The sequence below is a fragment of the Gymnodraco acuticeps genome, unplaced genomic scaffold (genome assembly GCF_902827175.1).
Source record: "Gymnodraco acuticeps unplaced genomic scaffold, fGymAcu1.1, whole genome shotgun sequence".
In the NCBI taxonomy this organism is placed as follows: Eukaryota; Metazoa; Chordata; class Actinopteri; order Perciformes; family Bathydraconidae; genus Gymnodraco; species Gymnodraco acuticeps.
This window is the reverse complement of record NW_022992040.1, coordinates 570,124-594,666: the sequence shown is the minus strand read 5'-3', so window position 1 is coordinate 594,666 and position 24,543 is coordinate 570,124. Positions and strand designations below refer to the sequence as shown.

The 24,543-nt window shown below is 41.8% G+C and overlaps 1 protein-coding gene across 2 annotated transcripts; it reads left to right on the top strand.

Annotated features, from left to right (window-relative positions):
- The first annotated feature begins 702 nt into the window (after window positions 1-702).
- ercc6 (excision repair cross-complementation group 6) lies at window positions 703-23,185 on the top strand. Of its 2 annotated transcripts, XM_034201839.1 has the most exons (23): window positions 703-725; window positions 1,670-1,817; window positions 8,897-9,102; window positions 9,233-9,461; window positions 9,916-10,036; window positions 10,148-10,262; window positions 10,740-11,442; window positions 12,599-12,730; window positions 13,385-13,543; window positions 14,605-14,740; window positions 14,990-15,160; window positions 15,278-15,454; window positions 17,053-17,169; window positions 17,771-17,866; window positions 18,692-18,910; window positions 19,336-19,446; window positions 19,868-19,987; window positions 20,115-20,209; window positions 20,698-20,843; window positions 20,983-21,492; window positions 21,579-21,753; window positions 21,853-21,931; window positions 22,012-23,185. In XM_034201839.1, exons 2-23 carry the CDS (start codon window positions 1,777-1,779, stop codon window positions 22,459-22,461), a joined length of 4,308 nt encoding a protein of 1,435 aa, XP_034057730.1. In that variant the 5' UTR covers window positions 703-725; window positions 1,670-1,776; the 3' UTR covers window positions 22,462-23,185. The 2 variants fall into 2 exon arrangements, with proteins under 2 accessions (XP_034057730.1, XP_034057731.1); XM_034201840.1 differs by lacking the exons at window positions 703-725; window positions 1,670-1,817 and adding an exon at window positions 7,344-7,439.
- Window positions 23,186-24,543: the final 1,358 nt, after the last annotated feature.

The window sequence follows — 24,543 nt, the reverse complement described above, 5'->3', positions numbered from 1 at the left end:
ATAAATACTCCTCATTTATTTGTACATGTCTTTGGTGTATATGCGCAAATCTCCTGGCTACACATGATGGTTAAATCCCCAGTTCCTCTCAATCTTAACACAGATTTTGTGTACTTTTTATGCATTGATGAGCAGTGTTGGGACTAACGCGTTACAAGTAACGCGTTACTGTAACGCCGTTATTTTTTGCTGTAACTAGTACTCTAACGCATTACTTTACAAATTCAGTAACTCAGTTACCGTTACTACATGGTGCGTTACTCCGTTACTGCGTTAGTTTTTTATATAGTCAACAGCCAGGCGAACAGAGATGAGAACTGTACTTAAGTACAGTACTTGAGTAAATGTACTTCCTGTGTCACATGCGGAGACGGGCTGTGGGCGTGTTTGTGTTGTTTACTAACAAGACTATCATGGCGGCGGTGGAGCTCAAGTCTAGTTTCTCCACCTGGAGATATTCTCACTATTTCACTTTTGTCGAGCACAAAGAAAAGAACGTTTTAGTTAAATGTAAGTTGTGTCCTGGCGGGTCAAAGAGCCTATCTACTGCCCAAACCAGTCATTCAAATCTCTTAAAACATCTGCAAAAACACATGCTGGGACGAAGCTAGTAGCTAAGACCACAGAGACTCAGCCGACGCCACTCCACCTCCACCTAAGCAACAGCGGCTGGATTTTAACCAAGGGACTGCTGGCCAGGGAAAAGTCGATAAAGCCATTGCACGGTATGTTGTAGAACACATGCAGGCTATTGCTACAGTGGAGTCACCCGCTTTCAGGGAGCTAGTTAGCATGATAGCATGTCCGGGCGGCACACGGCATATGGGACGGAAATTGTTTTCCAACTACCTGGAGAAAGAATATACAAAAATGGAAAGCCAGCTAATATCGATGCAATCCAGATTGCATATAATGCATGTCAAGTTGATCAACAGATTGTATTATTCTCCAATGCAATAACAGTACTGAAATGAAGGCTATAAGGGCATTAATGGGAGCCCTTTTTTCAAGTAACGAAAACGTTAAAGTAACTGAGTTACTTTTGACATGAAGTAACTAGTAATGGTAACTAGTTACTGGTTTTCAGTAACTAGCACAACACTGTTGATGAGACAGAATCATGTGTAATTAGAGCCTGGTGGGAGGCCGATTTGTCTCTGTTAAACATCAATTAATCGAGACAAGCAGTCAGAATAAGGACTAAAGTAAGTGATAGAGTGATCCTCATTAAAAAACAAAGTTAAACTGGGATTAGATGTTCTGTAAAAAGGATGTGGTGCAGTATACATCATATGTTCTTTTAATGCACTGGGTTGTTTTACTGGATTTGCCTTTGCCTCCAACACATGATATCTTTGTGCATCTGGAAATACTTCAGAGTTTGCTATTAAGAATGGGTTTCAGCAGACGTCAGCATGTTTGATTTGGTCTACTAAAGAGATCAGGTAAAGTTGTTCATGCATTTGTTTCCCTGGGCAGGTCTTTCTTCACCAGACCTTACTAACAGCAGATTAAACATTAGTTTTTCATGTATGAGAGATTTAACGGAAAGAATCTGCAATTGAGTATTAACAAATCTGCATTTGTCTACACCCACTCTACCACAACTACAGGTAGCAGCATGCAAGTGTGAAGAGTAATGTGGTGTCTCTGCTTTTCTGTCCACTAGGGATAGCCAGGACGCCGGTTGGGCCTTACTGTTATTGTACAAATTGCAGCAACTACTACATACCCTGCAGCTCTGTTTGCTCCTGGCCTCATGGCTGCGGTGTAATCATGCTGACTGAGGACAGGGGCCAAGTCGCTGGGGATAAAGGGTAAGTGTGGCAGAAGGGCAGTAGCCGCTAACAAAGGTTTTGACAAATGTATGACTCCCAGAGCAGATGGGGGCCTGGTCGCAGCTCCTCGACACTGAGGGGCTCCCCCGCCTGGGCTCAACACCCCGTGATCCTACCCTGGAGTAAATCAAACGCTCGAAACCCTGACAAACTCAGAGCTGCCCGAGCAGCCGATCATAACCTCTCCACACTCCTTAGGCCTGGGGTAAATCAGCAGGGTGTCATATAGGGAGAGGCAGATGGAGGGAGTGATGGACAAAGGGTTATCCCTTGAGGCCAAGGTCCCAAGAGGCATGAAGCTCTCTGCCTCTTATCAGTGTGTGGGATTAGTCGAGACCCAGATACCTACTGCACGCCCACAGACCATCTTACAACGGGACAATATAATACAAATTCCAGTTTTTATTAGACTGAAAAGATCATGACATGACATCCTTAACATCCAAAATAACAGGATGTAGGATTTGGTGTTTGATCCTTAGATTCTACTTCACCCAGACACTGAACCCCAAATTGCCTCTGCTATATGAATGTAAAGAATCACTCGTTATTACTTGAACATTCATCTCCTTTTAAATTATTATTTTGTATCTTTGAGCTCATGAAACCATTCCAACTGGTTAAACAAACTCCAAAATCTTCATTGTTGTAGCACTAAAGGAAGACCAGACTACTTTTTGCACCTCTTGAAAGTTTGGTCATGTTTTCACCCAAGAATCCCATTTTGAAATGAACAGCATGGAAATTCCCTAAACTATAATACAAAACAAATTATTTGGCAGTGGCGTTCTTCAAAAGAGATTAGCTGTTAAGCAGAACATCCTGTGAAATGTTATGTATCACAAAATAATGGTGAAATCCTACATGTTGCTTGTTGTTCCCGGAATAGCTCATGTCTCAATATGCTGACAGGAAGAGAAAGTCTTGAACTTGGAGCTTGACCTAACCTTTGTCACCCTGCTTTGTCCTACTCACTGATTCCCCCTGACCTTCACCCTCTTCTCCAAACTTTGATTCAGCGTAGTTGACATTGCGTAAAACAATTAATATTTTCAATCTTTCCCCGAAACAAGTTAATTTGTCTGCATTAGTGTCTGTCCTGTCATGAACTTTTGTGGGATTTCTTCAGCAATGTTTTACTTAGTTCAGCACATCACCACCAATGGTTCCTATTGTTGTGCTGTATCACTTGAGCTACTGCTAATCTGTTATTAGACCCAAGAAACTAATTGCCAGTGGGCGAGGTCCCTGGGGTGCATTGGTTCCCAGGGTAAAGCGTGTTCAGAGCACATTTCCAAGGATGGTACACATGTTTCTGATTAGATGAAGAGAAGAAACACACAACAAACAATAGAGCTGTTCAAATGTTCTCTGGTTTTAACCCATGTGGGTAAAAAAAGCTTCAAACCTGTCTAACACCACAGGATAGAGGCACAGAGAAATGTGAGGAATCTGACTCTGACTGAAAGGCATGGAAAATCACTGCTCAAGTCAGAGAAACTGAGTACTATTGCATTTGACATTTGGAAACATTTATGCTGTTGCAGTGAATGAGTGAATATTATAGGTCCAAACTCAGCTGATTGAAGTTGTCAGTATTCATTACATTGAGTCTTCATTTCTGTGTGGTTTAAACTATTTATTGTGAGAATAAAGATATCAAACGGTGTATGACAGAAATAGGCCTGGAAATAAGTGGAATGGGAGTGAGGAACAGAGGATGATGATGGTAACTTGCAAATGTGTTTGCAAGTAAACGTCAGAGGGCAGAAAAGCAAAAAACGGGTGGTCATACTTCATACATCACTTTGACTAGGATAACACACACACTGATTTACTTTCTGCCTTTGATTTGTAAGTAAGTTTAAACAATTGAATGATACAATAATATTTAGCAGGCTCAAAGTTAACATTTAACAAGATGTCCTTTCATCTTCTCCCCGATGGAACATATACCTATCCGTCTTCATTTATTCAAGACTTCACAGATAAACTGCTGTCTTTACAAAGTTCACGTATCATCAATTGTTTTCATAATTTGGGAACAAACACTGGAAAACGGGCACAATGAAAAGGGAAAACATCTGAAATTAAGGATTAAAAGTTGGCAATGTAGCTAGTTCTGTCTGTCGCGCTGTCACACTGTTTTCTCTCTGCTTGTGTCAGCTTGTGTTTCAGGCCATGCTTTGTGTCAGGGCACTGCTGCCACTGTACATCATCAAAACAGTCCTGACTTCTATTGTTGTGGTCTACAGCTATCACTGGCCAGAGTCCTCCAAGCCACATCAAAGAAAATACTATATTTATCACTGGAAAGAAATGCATATCCTCAGCTCACTGAAACACACATAGACACACACACATAGACACACACACATACACACACGTTAACATGCATGTGCACATACAGTAAACTGAATTCACATTGCCGTTTTGGCGGTTGGGTGTGATGTGTCACTGTACCACACTGGCCTCGTCCTGATTCGGTCTGCTGTGGTTGGTTCCAGCTGTGTTTGAGGTCTGCTAAATATCCAATTCTGTGTGAAGTCCCAGTAATGTTTCAAACAACCTCAGCTAGAGAATTAGACATACCTGTATGACAAAACATGTTGATTTTGGTTTTGGTCAGAATCAGTTTGCATGAATGTCTGTCTAGGAATCACTTCTATAGGAGGATATAGAATAAAACAAATGTTGAGCTCAACAGTTTGGGCTGTCCACCTTTAAAGCTTCTTAAATGTTGTCAAGATGTTAAGTAGCGCACAGTTGCTGAGTGGTTACTTGCACACAAATGTAAATAATCACACACCTGCTGCTGAGTGAAATCACAAGCAGATGCATTTGGCATCTACTGTAACATGGCAGAGGTCTGATGCACCCGGATGAGAACTCAGCCCACCCCTGTAATTACTATCAGACACACACACATACAAACGTATGAACTGGGACAGGGTAACACATGGGAGACATTAGCACTGTCACTATGGCACACACACATAAAGTACAATATGGCTTGAATATATATTAATGTAGACATGATGATGCTTTACTCATTTGGATTTATTAACCTTTATTCCGTTAAAGAAAACATCATGGTTATTTTCTCCTCCCAGTTAAACCCTGAGGCCTTCACTCAACACAAAATGAAAACCGAGTGTTGCACTTGTACAAATTGTAGACTTAACCTGTGTGCAATGATTTAAAAATGTGTGTACATACAGTACATGTGTACTGTGACATATGAGAGCATGATACAGTCTCTTTACTCTCTGCAATCTATGTGCATGTTTTCATACCCACAATGATTTATTTCTGGAAAATGTAGGTATCCACACATCACATTCATTTAATGATATCCTTGGATAAACAAAATGTTGCATATGTACATTTTTTGGAGATAAGGACCAGGCTGAGTTACACTTTTATTTGTTATCTACTTGTGTGGGAAACAAGATTCCCCGTTGTATTGGATTGTTTTACAGAGATACTAAATCATATTCAGTAAAACTACTAAGTATACAATTTGGTTTTTAAATTTGACGGGGAAAATAAAAATATAAAACGTTTGTTTCATTCATTTATCTAGGGCTGACATTCCAAAGAACTCATGATGTTGACAGTAAAAAATGTATTAAAAAAAAATGTAAAACTGCAAGGCTAAGATACAAATCAAATGCCAAGGTCAGAGTAAAGCTGGTTCACATTGAAATCTTTCCGAGGAGGCCCCTCCAAAACACAAACATATTTTACAATAATCAAATGCTGTAGTAAGACACGTCATGTTTGAGTAAGACCCTAGACCTAATAAATTAATCTGAGACAAAAACAACAATGCTGTTGTACCATTTGAATGCGAGATCACATTTTTTCTCACAAGATTCTTTGTAAAATGATTTAGTCCTTCAGACATTAGTCAGGATCCAGGCATCAGATGAAGGCCATACATACTGAAACACTTCATTGTAGTGGGGAGATAAGAAAGAGATAACAGATGAAACACAACTTCACACTTCATCAAACAAGAAGAAAGAGTTACTAGTGTCTTTGGAAATCTGCTATCATATTTTGTGTTACCACTTTATGCACCATGTTAAGCTCTACAGAAAGTCTCTAAAAAGCAGGCCCACCATGCTTTGCACATGCAAACACATAATGTTCTCTCTTTACATGTTTCTCTACTTGTTATTCTACTGTCAGGATGCTAAGCAGCACAGAGCACCAGTGTTAACCTCACACCACCGCACCCTCTGGGATTTGCACTCTACCCTCCTTCACCCTATAAATCTACTTGCACTTTGCATAAAAAGCAGGATTCGTCACACACATGAATGATTGCAGACACATTAAGTTCAAAAGGACAGCGTTGCCACCCACTAAATCCATTGAGCCTGGTGTGGTATATCAACTAACTTTACCTAAATTATGATGTGCCGAAAACCTTGCCATATAGGTACGTATTATCTCCTCCTCCCCTGTGATAAATGTTGTCAAGTATTGCTTGAATAAACAAAAGATGGAGGGTGAAGACAGACAGGAGGTTTACATTCCTCTCTGCAGCTCAACCTTACAGTCACAACATTATGTGAATGTATCAGTGTATTTCCCACCATAGGTGATTCATCAACAGCTTGAACGTTTATTTGACTTTGTCCAACTCCTATCTGTGTGCTTTTATATTAACTAACCAGACGAAAACCAACAAAGAAAACATTGTGCCGGATGGCTACCTGATCAGAGCTCTGCACAATGCAGGATTTCCACTCAAACTGCTTCTCACTGTGACACACTTTCTTTTCAAATTCAAATTCCCCCCAGTGTCTCTGGAGAGGTTGCCCTGAATGTGACCCACATTGACTATAAGCAAATAAAGTAGACCACTGTCTCCATCTTCCTACACTTTCTGTGCCAAGGGTGACAGCAATATCTATCCCTAAATAGATATGTCTGTTTAATATAACACTGTTTGGAAATATTGCTGGCCTTTGGCTCAGGCAAGGCAATGCAAGGCGTAGAAGGTATTTTAATTAAGTCCTTAGTTTATTGTTTCAAGATACTGGAAATAAACATATTCCGAGATGTGAGTAGGCCTACTTGGCACTGCTGTTGGCATCCACGAAGTGCAGGCTTTACACATGTTGGAGATAAGCTCCTTCAAAAATGGAGTTGATGCTTCGCAGAGGAATACATGTTATTAGATTTCAAGTGGCTTGTTTGATGGGCCCATAATATAATGTCTGGTTGATTGTGAGACAAACAAACTCCCAAACTCTCTTGCTTCTTTTCCAACACATAGGCTAACTGTTTACTGCTTCCCAAGCTGATTGTGCAAAACACAAACACAATGGGTGATATTAATAATGTGGTACAAACATTCGTTGAAGTGGGGCTGGTTCAATGAGTTCCTCAATTTTTTCTTTAATTGAAGAATGGTTTCGTGGCGCCACCTAGAGGGCCAATGCCCTGTGCAGATGTACACCAGCAGAGGGCGCTGTACAACAAGTAAATCAGAGAAGAGAGAGCACAAAGCTTCTCACCGGAAGCTTCACTAGCAACCAGCAACATGTCATTTAAAGCCCGTGATGTTGTGTAACTGCAGATTTTGTAAGTAATTTCTGTCATTGTCGCTTCAAGGCTCAGTTTAATGTACCCCACCAAAATACAATAATATACACGCTAACATCTTGCTATATGAATCTGTATGTGTTGGTAGTTTTAATTCAAAATGACATGCTGATAGTTTAAGGCTCACTGTTAGCTTAGCAGGCTAGGCTAGCCACGTAAACAATGGACAGCTGTGGGAAATGTTTTTATCTGAACTATTTGTAAATGTAATAACATGCTGTTACCCAACTGTTATAGTATATAAGGTGTTTGGCTGGTTATGTTAGTAGACACATGCAATGTTCCCTTTTCTACGCTTACGTTCATCTTTCACATGATTGTTAGCCTAAAGTCAGTCACCCGTTGATGTTATATAAGATAGCAGAGGTGGAAGAAGTACTCAGAAATTGTACTTGAGTAAAAGTAGAAGTACCAGGAATACAAGTACAAGACCTGCATTCAATTTGTTAATCAAATAAAGTAGAAACATTGTTAGCAACATATACTATACTACAGTACCAAAAAGACAAGTATTCATTATGCATAGGTCCATTTCAGAATAATTTATGATGTGTTTAGATTATAATTATTGATGCATTAAAGTGTTATCAAAGCTGGTAAAAGTAAAAGTTTGTTTTTAATAACTTTGTATACTGCAGGGTAGCTTGTGAATTTACTCCAGGTCTAACTAAAGTCTTATTATTAGTGTTGTTTATATTTCACATTATTAATCAAAATCTGCAAAATAACTAAAGGTATTATTATTATAAATATAGTGGAGTAAAAGTACAAGATTTACCTCTGAATCGTAGTGGGGTAGAGATACAAAAAATTGAAGTCTCTCAAAATGTTACTTAAGTACAGTACTTAGTTAATGTACTTAGTTACTTTACACCACTGGATAACAATAACGTAACCTAGTTAAAGGTGGGGTATGTCATTTATTTCAGAAACACCTTTTGTTATATTCCATGGAATGCTCTTAACATCCCGATAACAATGAATATATTAAATGCTTTGACAATAAATACATTTAAAAAAATTAATCTGTGGAAGCCGTAGTATCGTAAAAAGCACGACCAATCATTTTAGCCAGCCCGGCTAAAGTAACTGGATGGCCTACCTGCCTGTCAGCCTTCCATCTGTGCATACATTTATCTCGTGCCCTCATTGGTCATGTGCGCGTTCGTGTGTGTTGGAGGAGGGGCTCTGTAAGGAAGTGGCAGATTTTTTCCGGCTGTGTATTTTCAAATTCTAGCGCACTCGAGCTGGTTTCTCCAAAACTACCTACGCCACCTTAACATGGGCTCTATTGACTACATTTTAAGTGAACCCATTTTAAGTTAATCCACCTTAACTAGGGTGTGTTTATATTATCTTATTTCAAAGCAAAGCCAAGGCTTAGTAGAATCACACGGTCTGTTTGACATCTGAATAACACTTTTGACTGTTTGCAGCTGCTTCAACATGCCTGTAGACGGTTCGGAGGACCAGGTGCCCTCCTCTCTCTCCAGCCCTGCCAGTGCTGCCCACACCCCGGGGGCCACAGAGGAGGATGGGGCTGCAGGGGGCTCAGCAGAATGCTCTTTCCCTCAAAACAGTCAGGGCTCCGAGGCTGCTTCAGCCTTTTCTACCAACACTGGACCTGGGGAGGGCACCAGTGGTGAGCTCTGTTCCTATTGCATTTTAAAGGAGTGGGTAGAACATCCGGAATGGCTTTAATCCGCCAAAATGATTAATCTCATTCATGGTATCTAATGCATCTATGTTTTGTTACCTGTGCTGTGATACAGGTGGAAAGAGGTCTGCTGCCTTGCTTCAGATCGACCGTCAGCGTATCCAAGCAGCATCAGCCAGTTCTGGAGCCGATGAACTGCAGGGCCTCGGTGTGGCTGTGTATGACCATGACGTCCTTGAGCAAGGAGTCCTGCAACAAGTGGATGAGGCAATCCATGAGGCCAATCAGGCTGCTGCTAAAGCAGAGGCTGAGAAGGAATACCACTCTGTGCTCGATGATGTCAGGTAAGGACAATAGCTGCAATTAATAAGAGGACTAAGATTGTTTTCCCCTCGGCACAGTATTTGTGGTGTGTTGAAGTGTTCCTGTGAAAGTCATTGTCTACTGATCACGTGTCATTAATGTTGCCCCTGATGAAATGTTAGGATTGCACTGATATACACATTTTCTATTGCCTTTTAAAGCAGGATCTAAAATTAAGTATTTTTCTTTACCTGCCACTGTGGCAGCTTGCTGAATATTTCTACTGGCCATTTAATTGAACATGAATCAGTTCAGCCAAACAGTATACATCTGGATTAGAAATTGGGCCACCTAAACCTCATTTTCAACAGACGTTTCGCTTTAAAAAAATAATATTTCTTATTATATAATATATATCTGCTGTAGTGGCAGAAAATGTATTTTTGATTTCAAAATACCAAACCTTAAATGGATTGATGTTTCTGTGTGTTTCAGGTCTGTCACAACATCTCTTAAACAAATAAACAAGATCATCGAGCAACTGTCTCCCTATGCTTCCTCCAGTAAAGATATCAGTAGGAAGATTGAATCTGTCAAACGACAGAAAGAAAATAAGGTAAATGACTAAATATGACAAGTACTTAAATTGGGTGATGTACATAATAACTTCACCTAAAGAATATATGGATTTTGATTGTCACAATGATGAAAACAACTTTGAATACAGGAAAAACAGCTTAAGAAAGTCAGAGCCAAACAGAAGCGACTTCAGGCCATTCTGGGAGGAGAGGATGCAGAAAGGGTGGAAGCTGAGATTTTGGCAGATGATGATGAAGAGGAAGGTGAGATGTTTTTATTAACCTGCGATACCTTTTCAATGTATTGACTTAAAGCATTATCCATCTATTAGAAGGGGATATCAAAACTCAGTCAAATGCGGCTGAGTTCTGGTTCCCTGCTTGCTATAGAGAATATGCCCTGTGTTACAAAACAATGCAGAAACGGAAACAATGCAAATATTTATGCCAGTTGCATTTATGATGAGCAAGAATGCTATTCTGTGGCTTTCCTCATGTAAGTAATCATCAGGAGGACATGTTGGCAATGGCTTGCATACATATTACTTTGTTAAAAATATAATGTATGGATATCCTCCTGATACAAAAATCCAATATATGTCAAAGGTTTGGAAAGATGTAAATTCTGATAAGAAGGGTTAGGGTTAAAATATTCCACCTGAGTACCTTTCAGTAGCTGATACTCAAGAGTTCTTTATCTAACCCTGCCTGGTGTGTGTGTGTGTGTGTGTGTTGTACCAGAGGCCGGGCCATCCACGCTGGGCAGCATGCTCATGCCCTCTCAGGAGACAGAATGGGAGGAGCTGATCCGGACAGGTCACATGACTCCCTTTGGAACACGAATCCCACAGAAGGTGGAAAAAAAGGAGCCTCGAAAAGTGATGCTTGTCGAGAACTCGGCTTTTGACCTGTACTTGGCGGACCAGGCCAAGATGGCTACCGATAGGAAGAAAGTCCCTCCTCTAAAGAAGAAGAGGAGCTCTGGCCCTAATGAGGCCAGGACAAAAAAGGTTGTTTCCTCTTCCAAAGACAACAAGATGAAGAAGCGCATACGTAAGCTCCAGATCACAGCTCTCAAGGCCCATCCTAAAGCCCGACCTAAAGCTGAACCCCAGCTCCCTAAACCCAGGAGGAAGCTTCACACTGGGGAAGAGGAGACGGACAGCGAGGGGTCAGAGTACCTGCCCAGTGATGAAGGCATAGACCCTGACCAAGAGGAAAGAGAAGCCCGGGAGGAGGGCTATGGAGAGGACGATGGAGATGATTATGAGTTGAAAGCATACAAGAAGAAAAGTGAAGGGAAAGGGAGGAAGAAAGTTAAGAAAAAAGAGGAGAGTGACCAAGAATACTGCCCCGAGAGTTCAGATGAAGAGGTGGACGCAAAGGGTAAAGACAAAGGAAACAAAGATGATGGGGACATGGAGTACTACAGACAGCGTATAAGGTATGATCATTGACTTTATTCTATAAGCTTCGGTTTGGTAAATTGTTTAGAGTTGTGAACAGGAGATTGGTTTTTGGTATTATGGTTGGGTGCGAAAAGTTTTCATCAGCAAGTCTTCCTCTAAAGTCAACATTCGAGCCTGCAAATGACATGCTCAACAAACACCAGATTGAGCCTTTAACTACGCATCCCATTTGCGATGGCTGCGGTACAAATATGCTATTGTTATTCCCTTTAGTTAAGGAGAAAGGCAGTTGCTTTCTGCTGCCTCCATAGTGCAGAAGGAGCGTTAATCCCAGATGAGATTGGCAGCTGTTTCTTGACTAAGCAAATTCACTCCCTGCTCTTCTTGTCTCTCTGCTCTCACACTGGCCTAATTATCCTCCTGCACATGGTTTTATACACTCACTCAGTCTAATGCTCAAATTAATGGAAGAGCAGCCCTAATGAGATTTCATATTTATAGCTGCCAAATAAATTGTGTTGGCATGTGTCCTTTTTCCACACTACAGTGATTGAATGTCAATTCAACAGCAACGACACGGCATGGATGGTGAGGCTAGCTTATATGAGGAATTATATTATTAGAGTGGGTAGTATTTGTAGTTGGGTGGGGGGTGGAGTGGGGGCAGAAAAGTGTAATTAACTGAACCAATGCTTAGTCTTGACTTAATTAGAGAGTGTGGTCTCCCAGGCCCAGCTAAAGGACCAGTTTCGTGGCAGGGTGACAGGACCAGGCCCAAATGAAGATGGATTCTTATCCTCTCCACCTCACACCTTTCTGGGGAACTCGCACTACTAATTGTCCGTATCAATCTTCATTTGCCGCGCGACGACTGTGCCTCTAACTGCCCTCTCTCCTGCACCATTACAACTCTTCTCCTTTACATTTCCCTTTGTATATGTTCTACTGTTCAAGGGAAATATCAACACCTCTAAACATTTGCTATCCATACACACGTGTAAAGTAAATGAGTGAGTGCAAAGGCTACATCCATCCATCGTTCTCTCAATAATTGCTTACCCAGTATTTCCAGTATAGAATTGACAGGTAACAATGTCTAAAGGTGACCAACGAATGACTTCAAGCGGGATTTTCTCATTGTTTTTGACCACTTGATTTGCTCCATTAATATGTACTCATTCTCTCTCTTAGGAGATGGAGGCGACAACGTCTTCGAGAAAGGGAGGATAAGAGAGAGAGGGGGGAGGAGCTTACAGATGACAGTGATGAAGAATTTGACGAAGGCTTCAAAGTGCCTGGTTTCATCTGGAAAAAACTTTACAAGTAAGTTAAATGTAAAACATTGAGGGTTAGCTTACTGTTAATATTTACACAACACATGTTTATAACTGTCAACTGAGGAAGTGAATTGTATTAATACATATTTCATACACATAACATTTTACAACTGTGAACAACACACCCACTAACAACCTTTGTCCTCAAAGATTAACCAAAGAATGCATTATTTGATTAGACACTATTAACTTAATCCACCTAGTGCTACTAAAGGTCACTGCTAGTATTCATTGGTAAGTCATTTTGTCACTCTGTTGTTTTAAAACGCTTTTAAGAACAACTGTGGAAACCTTTTAGTTAAATTTGGTGGATAAAATAACTTTTCTTATGCCATTTAGCCGGCCATTTGTTTCTCAAAAATCCAAATTCTCCTACATTTGTTTAAATGCTTTACTTTTTTGCATTGATTTAATAAAAAAATGCACTACATATATGACTTTTAGAAAGTTTTCTCTTTCAAGACAAATGTGATCATCCTTATGTGTTCTGACCCTTACTGGTGAGCGTAATTCAACCAGATTTCATTTGAATGACATTATAATTACCAGACCACCCTGTCGTGTTTCCACATGAGTGTCCATCGTTTTTCTTATGCACAGGTGTTCTAAGTTTTTTCATACATGTGTATCACATTGTCAGGTACCAGCAGACAGGTGTTCGGTGGCTGTGGGAGCTCCACTGTCAGCAGGCAGGCGGCATCCTGGGAGACGAGATGGGGTTGGGTAAAACCATCCAGGTCATCTGCTTTCTGGCCGGACTGAGCTACAGCAAACTGAGGACCAGAGGATCCAACTACAGGTACACACACACACACACACACTCACAAACAAACTGTGGCCAGAGACTGTGTGTCTGTATGGTATGAATATTTGATTAGGGGGATTTCTGCTTGAGTGTTCATCTGAATTATTAAACATGTTTCAATTATCAGACTCTTCACTTTCTTACTGCAGACATCAGAGAAAACACTGACACTCTGTTTGTGTGTGTGTGTGCGTGTTTTAAGAGTGTGTTAGAGTAGAATGAGCGTCCTGATGAACACTTAAAATAAATGTTGGACTGAGGGTGGAGCACGTGTGGGGCGACAAATCCACCGTGGAAAACATGACGCATTGGTGGTGATAATTTGGTTTTACTGCACAAACGACACTCTTGCATTTAAGAGGCGGAGCTTCCCTGATGGTCAATACTCTGTCTACTAAAGACGCCCACAAATTGATTGCTTCCAAACTCAATTATGGCCAAGTATCAATAGCTTCCACCAGGCAGAGGTTCATAGCAGCCCATTAGTGTGTGTGTGTGTGTGTGTGTGTGTGTGTGTGTGTGTGTGTGTGTGTGTGTGTGTGTGTGTGTGTGTGTGTGTGTGTGTGTGTGTGTGTGTGTGTGTGTGTGTGTGTGTGTGTGTGTGTGTGTGTGTGTGTGTGTGTGTGTGTGTGTGTGTGTGTGTGTGTGTGTGTGTGTGTGTGTGTGTGTGTGTGTGTGTGTGTGTGTGTGTGTGTGTGTGTGTGTGTGTGTGTGTGTGTGTGTGAGCTCTTGTAAATCTTCACAGAGGAGAGGAGTTGTTGTCTATGCACCTGACACAGTGTGTAGAGCAGTGGAGGGAGACTTTGTAGTAACATCATTTTGCTGCATAATTGTACCTGGACATCCCTTATGCCTGAATCCATCACATGTTGTATGCAAGCAATGCTAATTTTACTTATTGGGAAACTGCCTTTATTTTCTATCATTTGGTATAGAAATGATCATTATAATTATCACTATAATTTGCTGAGGTTATGCAAATGAACCCTGAATTCCCTTGTTTCACATCTTAATTGCAGCTTTGCCATTAAACTGTCCGGTGTGTTTGGTTGTAGGTACGAAGGTTTGGGTCCGACGGTCATCGTGTGCCCGGCCACAGTCATGCACCAATGGGTGCAGGAGTTTCACACCTGGTGGCCTCCTTTCAGAGTGGCTGTGCTACATGAAACTGGCTCTTACACCAGCAACAAGGTAACAGTGTGTTCTTGTGTGTGTTTGATTTTCATATTCATAATTTGGTTGGAAAGTTTTCTACAGGGCCTTTCTTTCCTCTGGGGGGCACTAGAGGTCTGTTTATGCAGCATCATCTCCTAACCTTCTCCCCTCTTGCCTCTCTCCTCAAAACACAAAGTAGATGCCCTACTTCCACGCTCAAACTACCAGAGATGGTTAGGAAACAAAAACCTGTACTAATCCATGTGTTTTCTTTGTGTGTTGCAGGAAAAGCTTATTCCAGAGATAGCAGCATGTCATGGTATCCTGATAACCTCATATTCTGCTGTGAGAAATTTGCAAGAAACCCTGCAGCGCTACAATTGGCACTACATTATTCTGGATGAAGGTCATAAGATCAGGAATCCAAATGCAGGAGTTACCACCGCCTGCAAACAGGTATTGTTTCACAGACATTTATGAACACACAACATATTTGTAACAAGCATAACAAACGTGCTCATTACACCAGCCTTCAGGAATATGTAACATACTTTCTCTCTGCTCTCTCCCTAGTTTCGCACCCCCCACAGGTTCATCCTGTCTGGCTCTCCGATGCAGAACAATTTAAAGGAGCTGTGGTCTCTGTTTGACTTTGTCTTCCCCGGCAAACTGGGGACATTACCTGTCTTCATGGAGCAGTTCTCTGTGCCGATCACCATGGGAGGGTACAGCAATGCCTCACCTGTACAGGTACTGGAACACGCACACATTCAAAGTTAGGATTTCTTTGTTTAAATCATGCTACTTAATCCTTTACCTCATTTTTAACAAAGACGAAGAAGAAATGTCCCCCCATTTGAAACTACGGACACATTTTCAGAGGATAAGAGCAAAGTGGAAACCAGGTGTAAAGACTGAGCAAAAGGACATCCTTTTCAAAATCCAAACTTATTAAAAATTGTATTTAAAATTAAAACAAAGTAAGTTAACAACATAATTTAAAAAAGAACAACACAAAAAGCCTTTATGTTAATTTTGGACCAAACTTAGTTGAAGTGAAAAAAACATAACATTTAAACATAAAGAAGTCATCCATTATCAAGCAAACCTATAGATGAACATATGAGATGAAGTGCTTAAGTGTCACTTGACGACACCAGTCACACACCCTGTAGGCGCACTTTTGGAGAGCTAGACGGAAGCCAGTCAGAAGGAGAGCGATGGTGGAGTAACAGAGCCATTAAGAGCAGGATAATGCAGGCCTATGCAAAGGAACTTCAGCACATCCCCAGTGAGAGAGAGGGAGAGGCTAGAGTGGAGAGCCAGTGAGCTGAACTGTAGCCCTTTTGTCATTAGTGCTCAATCGTTAATAACCCACTGACTGTATGGATTTAATTATTTAAGCTGGCTATTGATGCTTCTTCCGCTGTCGATAATAAAAACCTTTACTAATTATTAATGTTATTAAATGGTCAGAGAGGGCTAAGCTCTGCTGCCTTATCCTCTTCTCGAAATTCTCAGAACAGTAAAGCAGGCACTCGGTGTGTGTGTGTGGTGTGTGGTGTGTGTGTGTGTGTGTGGTGTGTGTGTGTGTGTGTGTGTGTGTGTGTGTGTGTGTGTGTGTGTGTGTGTGTGTGTGTGTGTGTGTGTGTGTGTGTGTGTGTGTGTGTGTGTGTGTGTGTGTGTGTGTGTGTGTGTGTGTGTGTGTGTGTGTTGTGTGTGTGTGTGTGTGTGTGTGTGTGTGTGTGTGTGTGTGAAAAAAAAAAACATATGTGGATGGGGTGGGGCTTGATGCAGATCCATTACTGAGGCATGCATCTCCATGTGAGTCCACTCAGCAGCTTGGGCAGAGATCATCTGCTGCCCTCCTCCACTTCTTCTCCACCCTGACCCCTAAATTCCAACATGTGATTGTCCCCTCCAGCTTTGCCGAGGGTGTCTTTGATGCCTCTGTGGACCCCCAGCGAGTTAATGTTTAAAAAGGCTAACTGGCCTTTAGCACTCACTCTGGATGAGGTGTAGCAGGGCATTTGTACGGGGAGGGGCTCCGAGTGTGGGGTGGGACCAAAGCTCCTCCTCTGTTTTCCAAAGGAGCTGGCCGGTAGTACTGATGAAAGAAGAGGGCTCCGTCCCTGGGGGCCAACAGCACTCTGATCAATGTTTAATGGCCTGTGCTGCTGAGAGGGACAGCAACATGAGGGAGGTGATGAAAGAGGGCAGAGGAGGGGCTAAACGACCATCATGCCTCAGGAAACACACACAGTGACCGGTGTGAGGGGTGATTGTTTGGATCGCAGGATTAAGTCTCTCTTTTGTTTCAAAGCAGTCTGTCTGTGTTTCTTTTTCAGGTCCAGACGGCGTTTAAGTGTGCGTGCGTGCTGAGGGACACCATAAACCCTTACCTGCTCAGAAGAATGAAGGCAGACGTCAAGGACAACCTCTCCTTACCTGACAAAAATGAACAGGTATTCACCATAAGACATTTGACCCCGTTGTGTAGCATTGAACAACCTGGGGAGGTGTCTATCTGATTGGATGTGACTGTATATGCCACGTCTAAGGAGTATTTGATGAATGTGCATGGCCCTTGTAAGGTGAAGATAGCTAATAAAGTCCTGGTAAAGTAAAAGGAGCAGGTATTCATTAAGGTGGCTCGTCCCCGGTCTGTCCACTGATGCTGGTTGAGTCCTCAGTCCACTTCAGCTCATTAAGTCGGTCCCTCGGGACAGCAGAGGCTCCAAAACACATCGCTTCCCTCTCATTTCTCTTCTCACACACTGCACTTCATCAAGGGCCTCTAAAGCTGATGTGTACTGCCTATTACACACGTTTACGTGTGTGTGTGTGTGTGTGTGTGTGTGTGTGTGTGTGTGTGTGTGTGTGTGTGTGTGTGTGTGTGTGTGTGTGTGTGTGTGTGTGTGTGTGTGTGTGTGTGTGTGTGTGTGTGTGTGTGTGTGTGTGTGTGTGTGTGTGTGTGTGTGTGTGTGTGTGTGTGTGTGTGTGTGTGTGTGTGTGTGTGTGTGTGTGTGTGTGTGTGTGTGTGTGTGTGTGTGTGTGTGTGTGTAGGTTCTGTTCTGCAGATTAACAGAAGACCAACGGGAGGTTTATCAAGGCTTCCTAGATTCCAAAGAGGTCTACCAAATACTTAACGGCGACATGCAGGTAAGACTGTTTGTTTCTGCTTTGTGTTGATCCGTGCTGCTTTCTAACGACCAGAAGAGCAAAACTCTCGGTCAAGGAGACTTCCTGGAACAAGACTTGCCTTATTCATTATTTAACCTCCTAACTGATTAATATCAGCTCAACTCTCTCTCACAGGTACTGGTGTGTATTTCTTATGCGCTCTTGTACACTTAAAAACACATCACCTTGAAGTGGCATCAGTGGAATGAATTCCTTTTTACCCGGTACATTTTGTTAAACCCTTCAAGATGCTCTCTTTGAGAAAGCTGTGTTGTCGGTCTTCTCACATTAGTCTGACCCGAGAGAGAGACTCGAACATTTATCACCACTGACCAAATGGACGTGGTTGGAGAGCCAGGGGTGACCACTGTAGATGTACACGTACGTGTACACACACACTCTTATAACCATATTCACTGGTCACTCTGTCCATTAACCACCATTACTAATGCAGTGGCCGTTGGGCCTTCATCAAGAAACACAGGCTTTATTATCCGTAAATAAATTATGTAACTAATTCCAGTATACTTAAGTAAATGTGTTTATTTGTTTAAAAGTGAAATGCTCTAAAATGCTGCAAAACCTTTTTTGTTTTACACAGTTTTACACCTGCCGCCAATTATGTGTTCAAGAGAAAGAAACAAAATAGGATTTTTATTATTGTATCCATTCTTTTATTTGTATTATCATTTCATTTGTCAACTGTTATGTAGTTAATGTATGTACCTAGACGTGTTTATTTTTGCGATGTGTGCTCTGTGAATAATTAAAAAAAAATATATTTTTCACTTTTGTGTGGTTTAGGTATTCTCAGGTTTGATAGCACTCCGAAAGATCTGTAACCACCCCGACCTTTTCTCGGGGGGGCCCCGGATGTTGAGGGGAATCCCAGAGGAGCAGCTAACTAAGGAGGAACACTTTGGATATTGGAAGCGCTCGGGCAAGCTGATCGTGGTGGAGTCGCTGCTGCGCCTCTGGTTCAAACAGGGCCACAAAGTGCTGCTCTTCACGCAGTCCAGACAGGTGAGGAACACACTGCTCTGACTTCCTGATTAGCAGCTAATAAATATGATGAATATTCAAGACTTGTTACTTCTTCCCTGCATCAAATGAAATTATTTATGTCTTTAATTCTCATATCTCTTGTATTTGTTGTTTCCGTATTTGTTCTGGCTTCCTACAACGCATGTCTCTGTAAAATGATGTGTGTGTGTATGAGAGAGAGAGACAGAGAGTGTGTGTGTGTGTGTGAGCGAGGCCCCAGCTGTTGCAGTCAATACCAATGAGATTATACCTCAGAGGGAACCTGAGACCCTCCCTGTCGGTATCTCTGTCCATGTAATATTAATCTGCACTAATCCTTTTAGAGATAATCCAAACCTCAGTCCCTCTCTTCCTCTCTGTGTTTCTTGTCTCACTGTTTCTGCCATCTCGATCTCCTTTTCCAGATGTTGCACATCTTTCAGGTATTTGTGACGGAGAATAACTACTCGTACCTGAAAATGGACGGCACGACTCCAATAGCTTCCCGACAGCCCCTCATCGCTCGCTACAACGAGGTAAGGCTTATCCCTAATGGCTCTAAGTGTTTCCCCTGAACATCCCGTCCTGAGGGACAGCGTGTTTAGTGGAACCCTGCACACCCTGAGGTGGAGACACTAATTGATGACAATCTGTTTTTCACACTGGATGTGGCTTTTGTGTCCCTGTCTTGTGATAACATTTTAAAATTGAACATGGAATAATTAAAAAAAACCTAATTGTTTAAATTCATCTTAAAATGTATCAGTAATTCTTCAGGGAGAATCAAGTGACCAAAAGCCAAGTTCAGATTAAGCTATTTGATTCTTTTTTAATAGGCACTATTGCTGTCATCAGATAAATTGTATGTACTAACATAATCTATTTATATGATTATCATAAAATGAGTATAAAACTCTGGACATGATGTTCTTTAATCACTGACATTTTTTCTTACAGGACAAATCCATTTTTATCTTCTTGTTGACCACTAAAGTCGGAGGTCTGGGAGTCAATCTGACTGGAGCCAACCGAGTCATCATCTATGACCCAGACTGGAACCCAAGTACCGACACACAGGTGAGACACACACACACACACATATTTGCTCACATTATTTGCAGCAAAAAAATAACTGTCTAAAATACTCTGGCTGTGTGTTTCAGATTACTTACCTTTAACAATTTATTTTCATGTATTATGTTAGGCACGGGAGCGGGCGTGGAGGATTGGTCAGACACAGTCAGTGACGGTGTACAGACTGCTGACTGCCGGGACCATCGAGGAGAAAATCTACCACAGGTGCAGTTTGTCTTTTTATGTTTGCCCGTTAACATTTAGTACATATTATATTCAATCACAGGACGCGATAAAAATAGTTCCCTGCATTTTGTGATTCCTCTAATGCACTTTTGCATTTTTGTTATCTTTTCATTAAATTCACACACTCGTGAATATTGGTAACGACATGACTTATAGCCCACATCGCTGCTGTATTACTACCTGCACTATCACAGTTCTCTGTAATTGAAACACTTTCCTGCATTATTAAATGGCCAATGTAGGACTACTAAAGTGTTGCTCTGTTGGGTTTGGGTCTATAAAGTGCTTTCAAAAAGCAAGTTGAAAGAACGGCAGGGATGCTATTTTGATACCTACAGTAGTGCGGTTAACTAATTTTCTCATCCATCAGCCAAACTACTCTGTGATGACAGATGATCGGGGCTGCCTGCTGTGATAAAATAACAAATTAAACATAAGTATCTAATTGTGTTTCTTTATTTGTTCAGGCAAATCTTCAAACAGTTTCTGACCAACCGCGTTCTGAAGGACCCCAGACAAAGACGCTTCTTCAAGTCTAACGACATCTATGAGCTCTTCACCCTGACCGACCCTGATGGAGCTCAGGGAACAGAGACCAGTGCCATATTTGCTGGTTTGCATATTATTCCTGTTGTTTGTCGATGTGGTTCTTACCAGGAAAACAAGTTATTGTCAAATGTTTAGATTATCAGAATTTCTTTTAAAGCCTGGAAGAATTCACTTGGCATGTTTTGTTTGTCATTGTAATACAGGTACAGGTTCTGATGTCATGGCACCTAAAACACCTCAGAGGCCAAGGCCATCGCACAAGGTAAACCATAGACACTCCTCAGCTAACCAGAATGAAACCGGTGAGGACAACAGACACTCCGCAGGAAACAATTCTCTATGTATTACAAACTCTCCGGGTCAACCAAATGCCCCTACAGACAGTCGAAGAACAAACCAAAATGACCTCTATGTAGAAGATAATATTTCAGCAAAAACACAGGATACAGGACCAAATAACAGAGACGCAGCTCGCCAACACAGAGACAGAGACTCTGCCCTCACCAGCCCACAGAAGCACAGGGAAAAGAGGAAGCACTGCAGCTCAGGTTCGGATAAACACAAACATAAGAAGCGAAAGCACTCTAAGGATTCTCGGTTTGAAGGCCAACGCATCTCTCACCTGGTGAAGAATAAGACCTTTCAGAACGCAGACGATGACGGGGAGAAGCAATCTGATGATTACGTCCTGGCAAAGCTCTTCAAGAAATCTGGTAGGCTTTGTGGTGCACTAACCAGCTGTATCAGGTCCTTTTATAAAGTATTGCAGAACAATAAGCTTCTTTGTTGGCGTCCTCAGGTATCCACAGTGTGATGCAGCATGACACCATCATGGAGTCCTCCAACCCTGATTATGTTCTGGTGGAGGCAGAAGCCAACAGGGTGGCCAAAGATGCCCTAAGAGCGCTCAAAGTCTCTCGCCAGCAGTGCAGGCTGTCCTACAGCAGACCCTCTCCTGCCCCTGAACCTGCCAGGTACACAGAAGCACACTCACACACTCACACACCGGTGTTTAAAGATCAAATAATCGTATTAACAACACTGCTAATTTTTTCCTTTCTTTGCTCTCTCAGGAAACGGTTTGGACAAAAGAATAATTCTCTCCTGGTTGCATCTTCGGCTAAATCCGTCCCTAATCCTGGCAAATGCAAGGTAACAGAAGTGAAATATATACAATATAGAAATGACAGTTATTTTGCATTTGTAATACCATGTTGTGTTTCTCTCTTTAGGATGCTGCTATTGTGAAGAAGTATTTGACAAAGAAGCCCGGTGCAGGAGCCCTCTTCAGTGGGGACGGCTTGGAAAGTGACTCAAACTCCACCCCGCTCTCCTCCTCCTCCCTGCTGGCCAAGATGAAAGCCCGCAATCATCTCAGCGTGCCCTGCAGCCAAAGAGAAGACGCCGAAGAAGAGGAGGAGGGCTCGGCCGCTCCAGGAACAAGCCTCCCCCCGGCTCCGCCCACAGAGCACGACGAGCTGTTGGTGGATGTGCGGAACTTCATAGCCTTCCAGGCCAATGTGGACGGAGAGGCCACCACACAGGAAGTGCTGGAGTATTTCAAACCGAGACTGACGGAGAAACAGGCGCCCGTCTTCAGAGAGCTGCTCAGGAGCATCTGTGACTTCCACAGGAGAACCGGTCAGGAGGGCCTGTGGAGACTGAAGGAGCGCTTTCGCTGAGGGAAGAAGAAAGACTGAGCTGTGATGCATATTTTAGGAACTGTCAGCAATGAGTCCGTAGAGATCAAGCCGAGATCATCTTTTGGTTTATTTGTTTTTCATTACAATTTGTTTTTAGTCTAATTGAAATGTCTGTCTGGCAAAATCACTCAAACTGGATCAAAAAGGGGGTTTTCACAGTATTACATTTTGTTTTGGGAACACTATTGTAGGTAAAGATATGTTACTGTATGCAATGTAAGCTAATGTTGGAGAAGCTTGTAAACATAAATCATTACCATTTCATCGTCAGTTCAACAACGTGGTAAATGAGTCTGCTGCAATGTGAGTCGGTTTGAGATTTGTGCTTGTTTACAAATAATTGTTGTTCCTGATAATACTTGAATACTTTGTTTTTATATCAGCCTAAAAGTTAAAACTGTTTTACCTCGAGTTATTATTTACTGTGAGAAATGTGTTTGCTCTCAAATTCTTTGTTGATTAACGGTCTCACTTGTGCCATATTTTGTAATATAATGCGGGAGTCATTTTGTAAATGTGACCAAATCATTGTAGGTTCTGGTAGATTTTGTAATTACTGACTTTTCTTAACATGTTCAAGAATATCTAAGTTATAGTCAAATGTTTTGCATTTACTGTGTGAAATAAACCTCTGAAGCTGCTTGTTGTTTCCAGTTTGGTTATCAACATTGGAATAAAAAAGACATCAATTATGTTAAACGATTATTGTATTTTTGAGTTTTGTGGTGAATATTGTTGTCGATATGGACCTTTTTATTTAATTTGATATTTCAAAGTTCAATAGTATTTAAGATCACTGTCTCAGTTAGACCATTAAGGATTTTGATTTGCGTGCAGAGCTGACCAAGGTATTGAAATTAAATAACTGTCGAAAGTATGTAAACATGGGATTTGAAATCTGCCAAATCTAGTTACATTTCACTTGTAAAATTGTTTCTAACCAACGAAGATAAGTGTAATTTCATTTATTCACTTAAGCCCCCATTACAGGAGGAGAGGAAGCCGCTGACAGGAAGCACACACATCCACACACACACATCCAGACACACACTAATTCAGGCCTCTGCTCTCGTCAGACTTGTCTAGATCAAATATTGGGATAAAGTTATCAACCGTTATTTGATTTCAATTTTCTCCACGCACCTCACCGAGGTCATAATAACAACTTTATTTTCAGTGGTGCATAAATTAATTACGCGCATTTAATAACTAAAATATCATTATATTCCCCCTTTAATAACATAAACGCTGCACGCCAGGGAAACCCTTAATAGCGCGGGGCCCTGTAACTGGCCATTATCCGCCTGTAATGATATTACAGAACCAATTACGCGCCATTAGAAGGGATTTTCTGCACTTTATATGGTTTAGTCCAATCCCGCACTCCTCTTCTAAATTTCAGCTGCTTCTCGAAGCCTCATTTTGCCTCCACCTCAGAGACGCATGGCGTCTGCGCTCTGCCGTCCCAGATGCGCTTTAAAACTAATTGAAAGGGTCCCGGAGCAGATCATTTATCTGAGGAAGCGAAATAAATCGCAGGACCCCTTGCTGTGAACAAAATCAAAAATTTGGCCTTGTGAGTGTTCTACATGCGCAACCCCTTGTAAAGTGGACCCCCTAACACACCCTGACGAGCAATTAACCCACCCGACAGTCAATCTAAAACCCAAAAGCAGTCATCCTCCTTTTTTTAATATATGAAAGAACCAAATAAAAAGTGCAGCGCGTATGTGTGCATGTTTATGGTTAGGGAATATGCTTGACTCTGGAATAACAATCACTTGTGATGAATTTTGTTGGCACAATAGCAAAGCTGCCGTTTGCCACCCTGGGTATAACTCCCTCTCTCCCTTTCTATATTTCTCTGACACGCATATGCACACACACATGCACGCACACACACACCAGGGGTTGGGGGTGAGAGAGACAAAGCCCTGATAATCCGATTAGGACCAATTAGGCGTGAGATTCTGCGACACTAGCTGAAAGCCTCAACACTCTGTAGACAGTTATACAGTTATAGAGACATCTGGACACTCCCAGAGCGAGAGAGATGTGTGT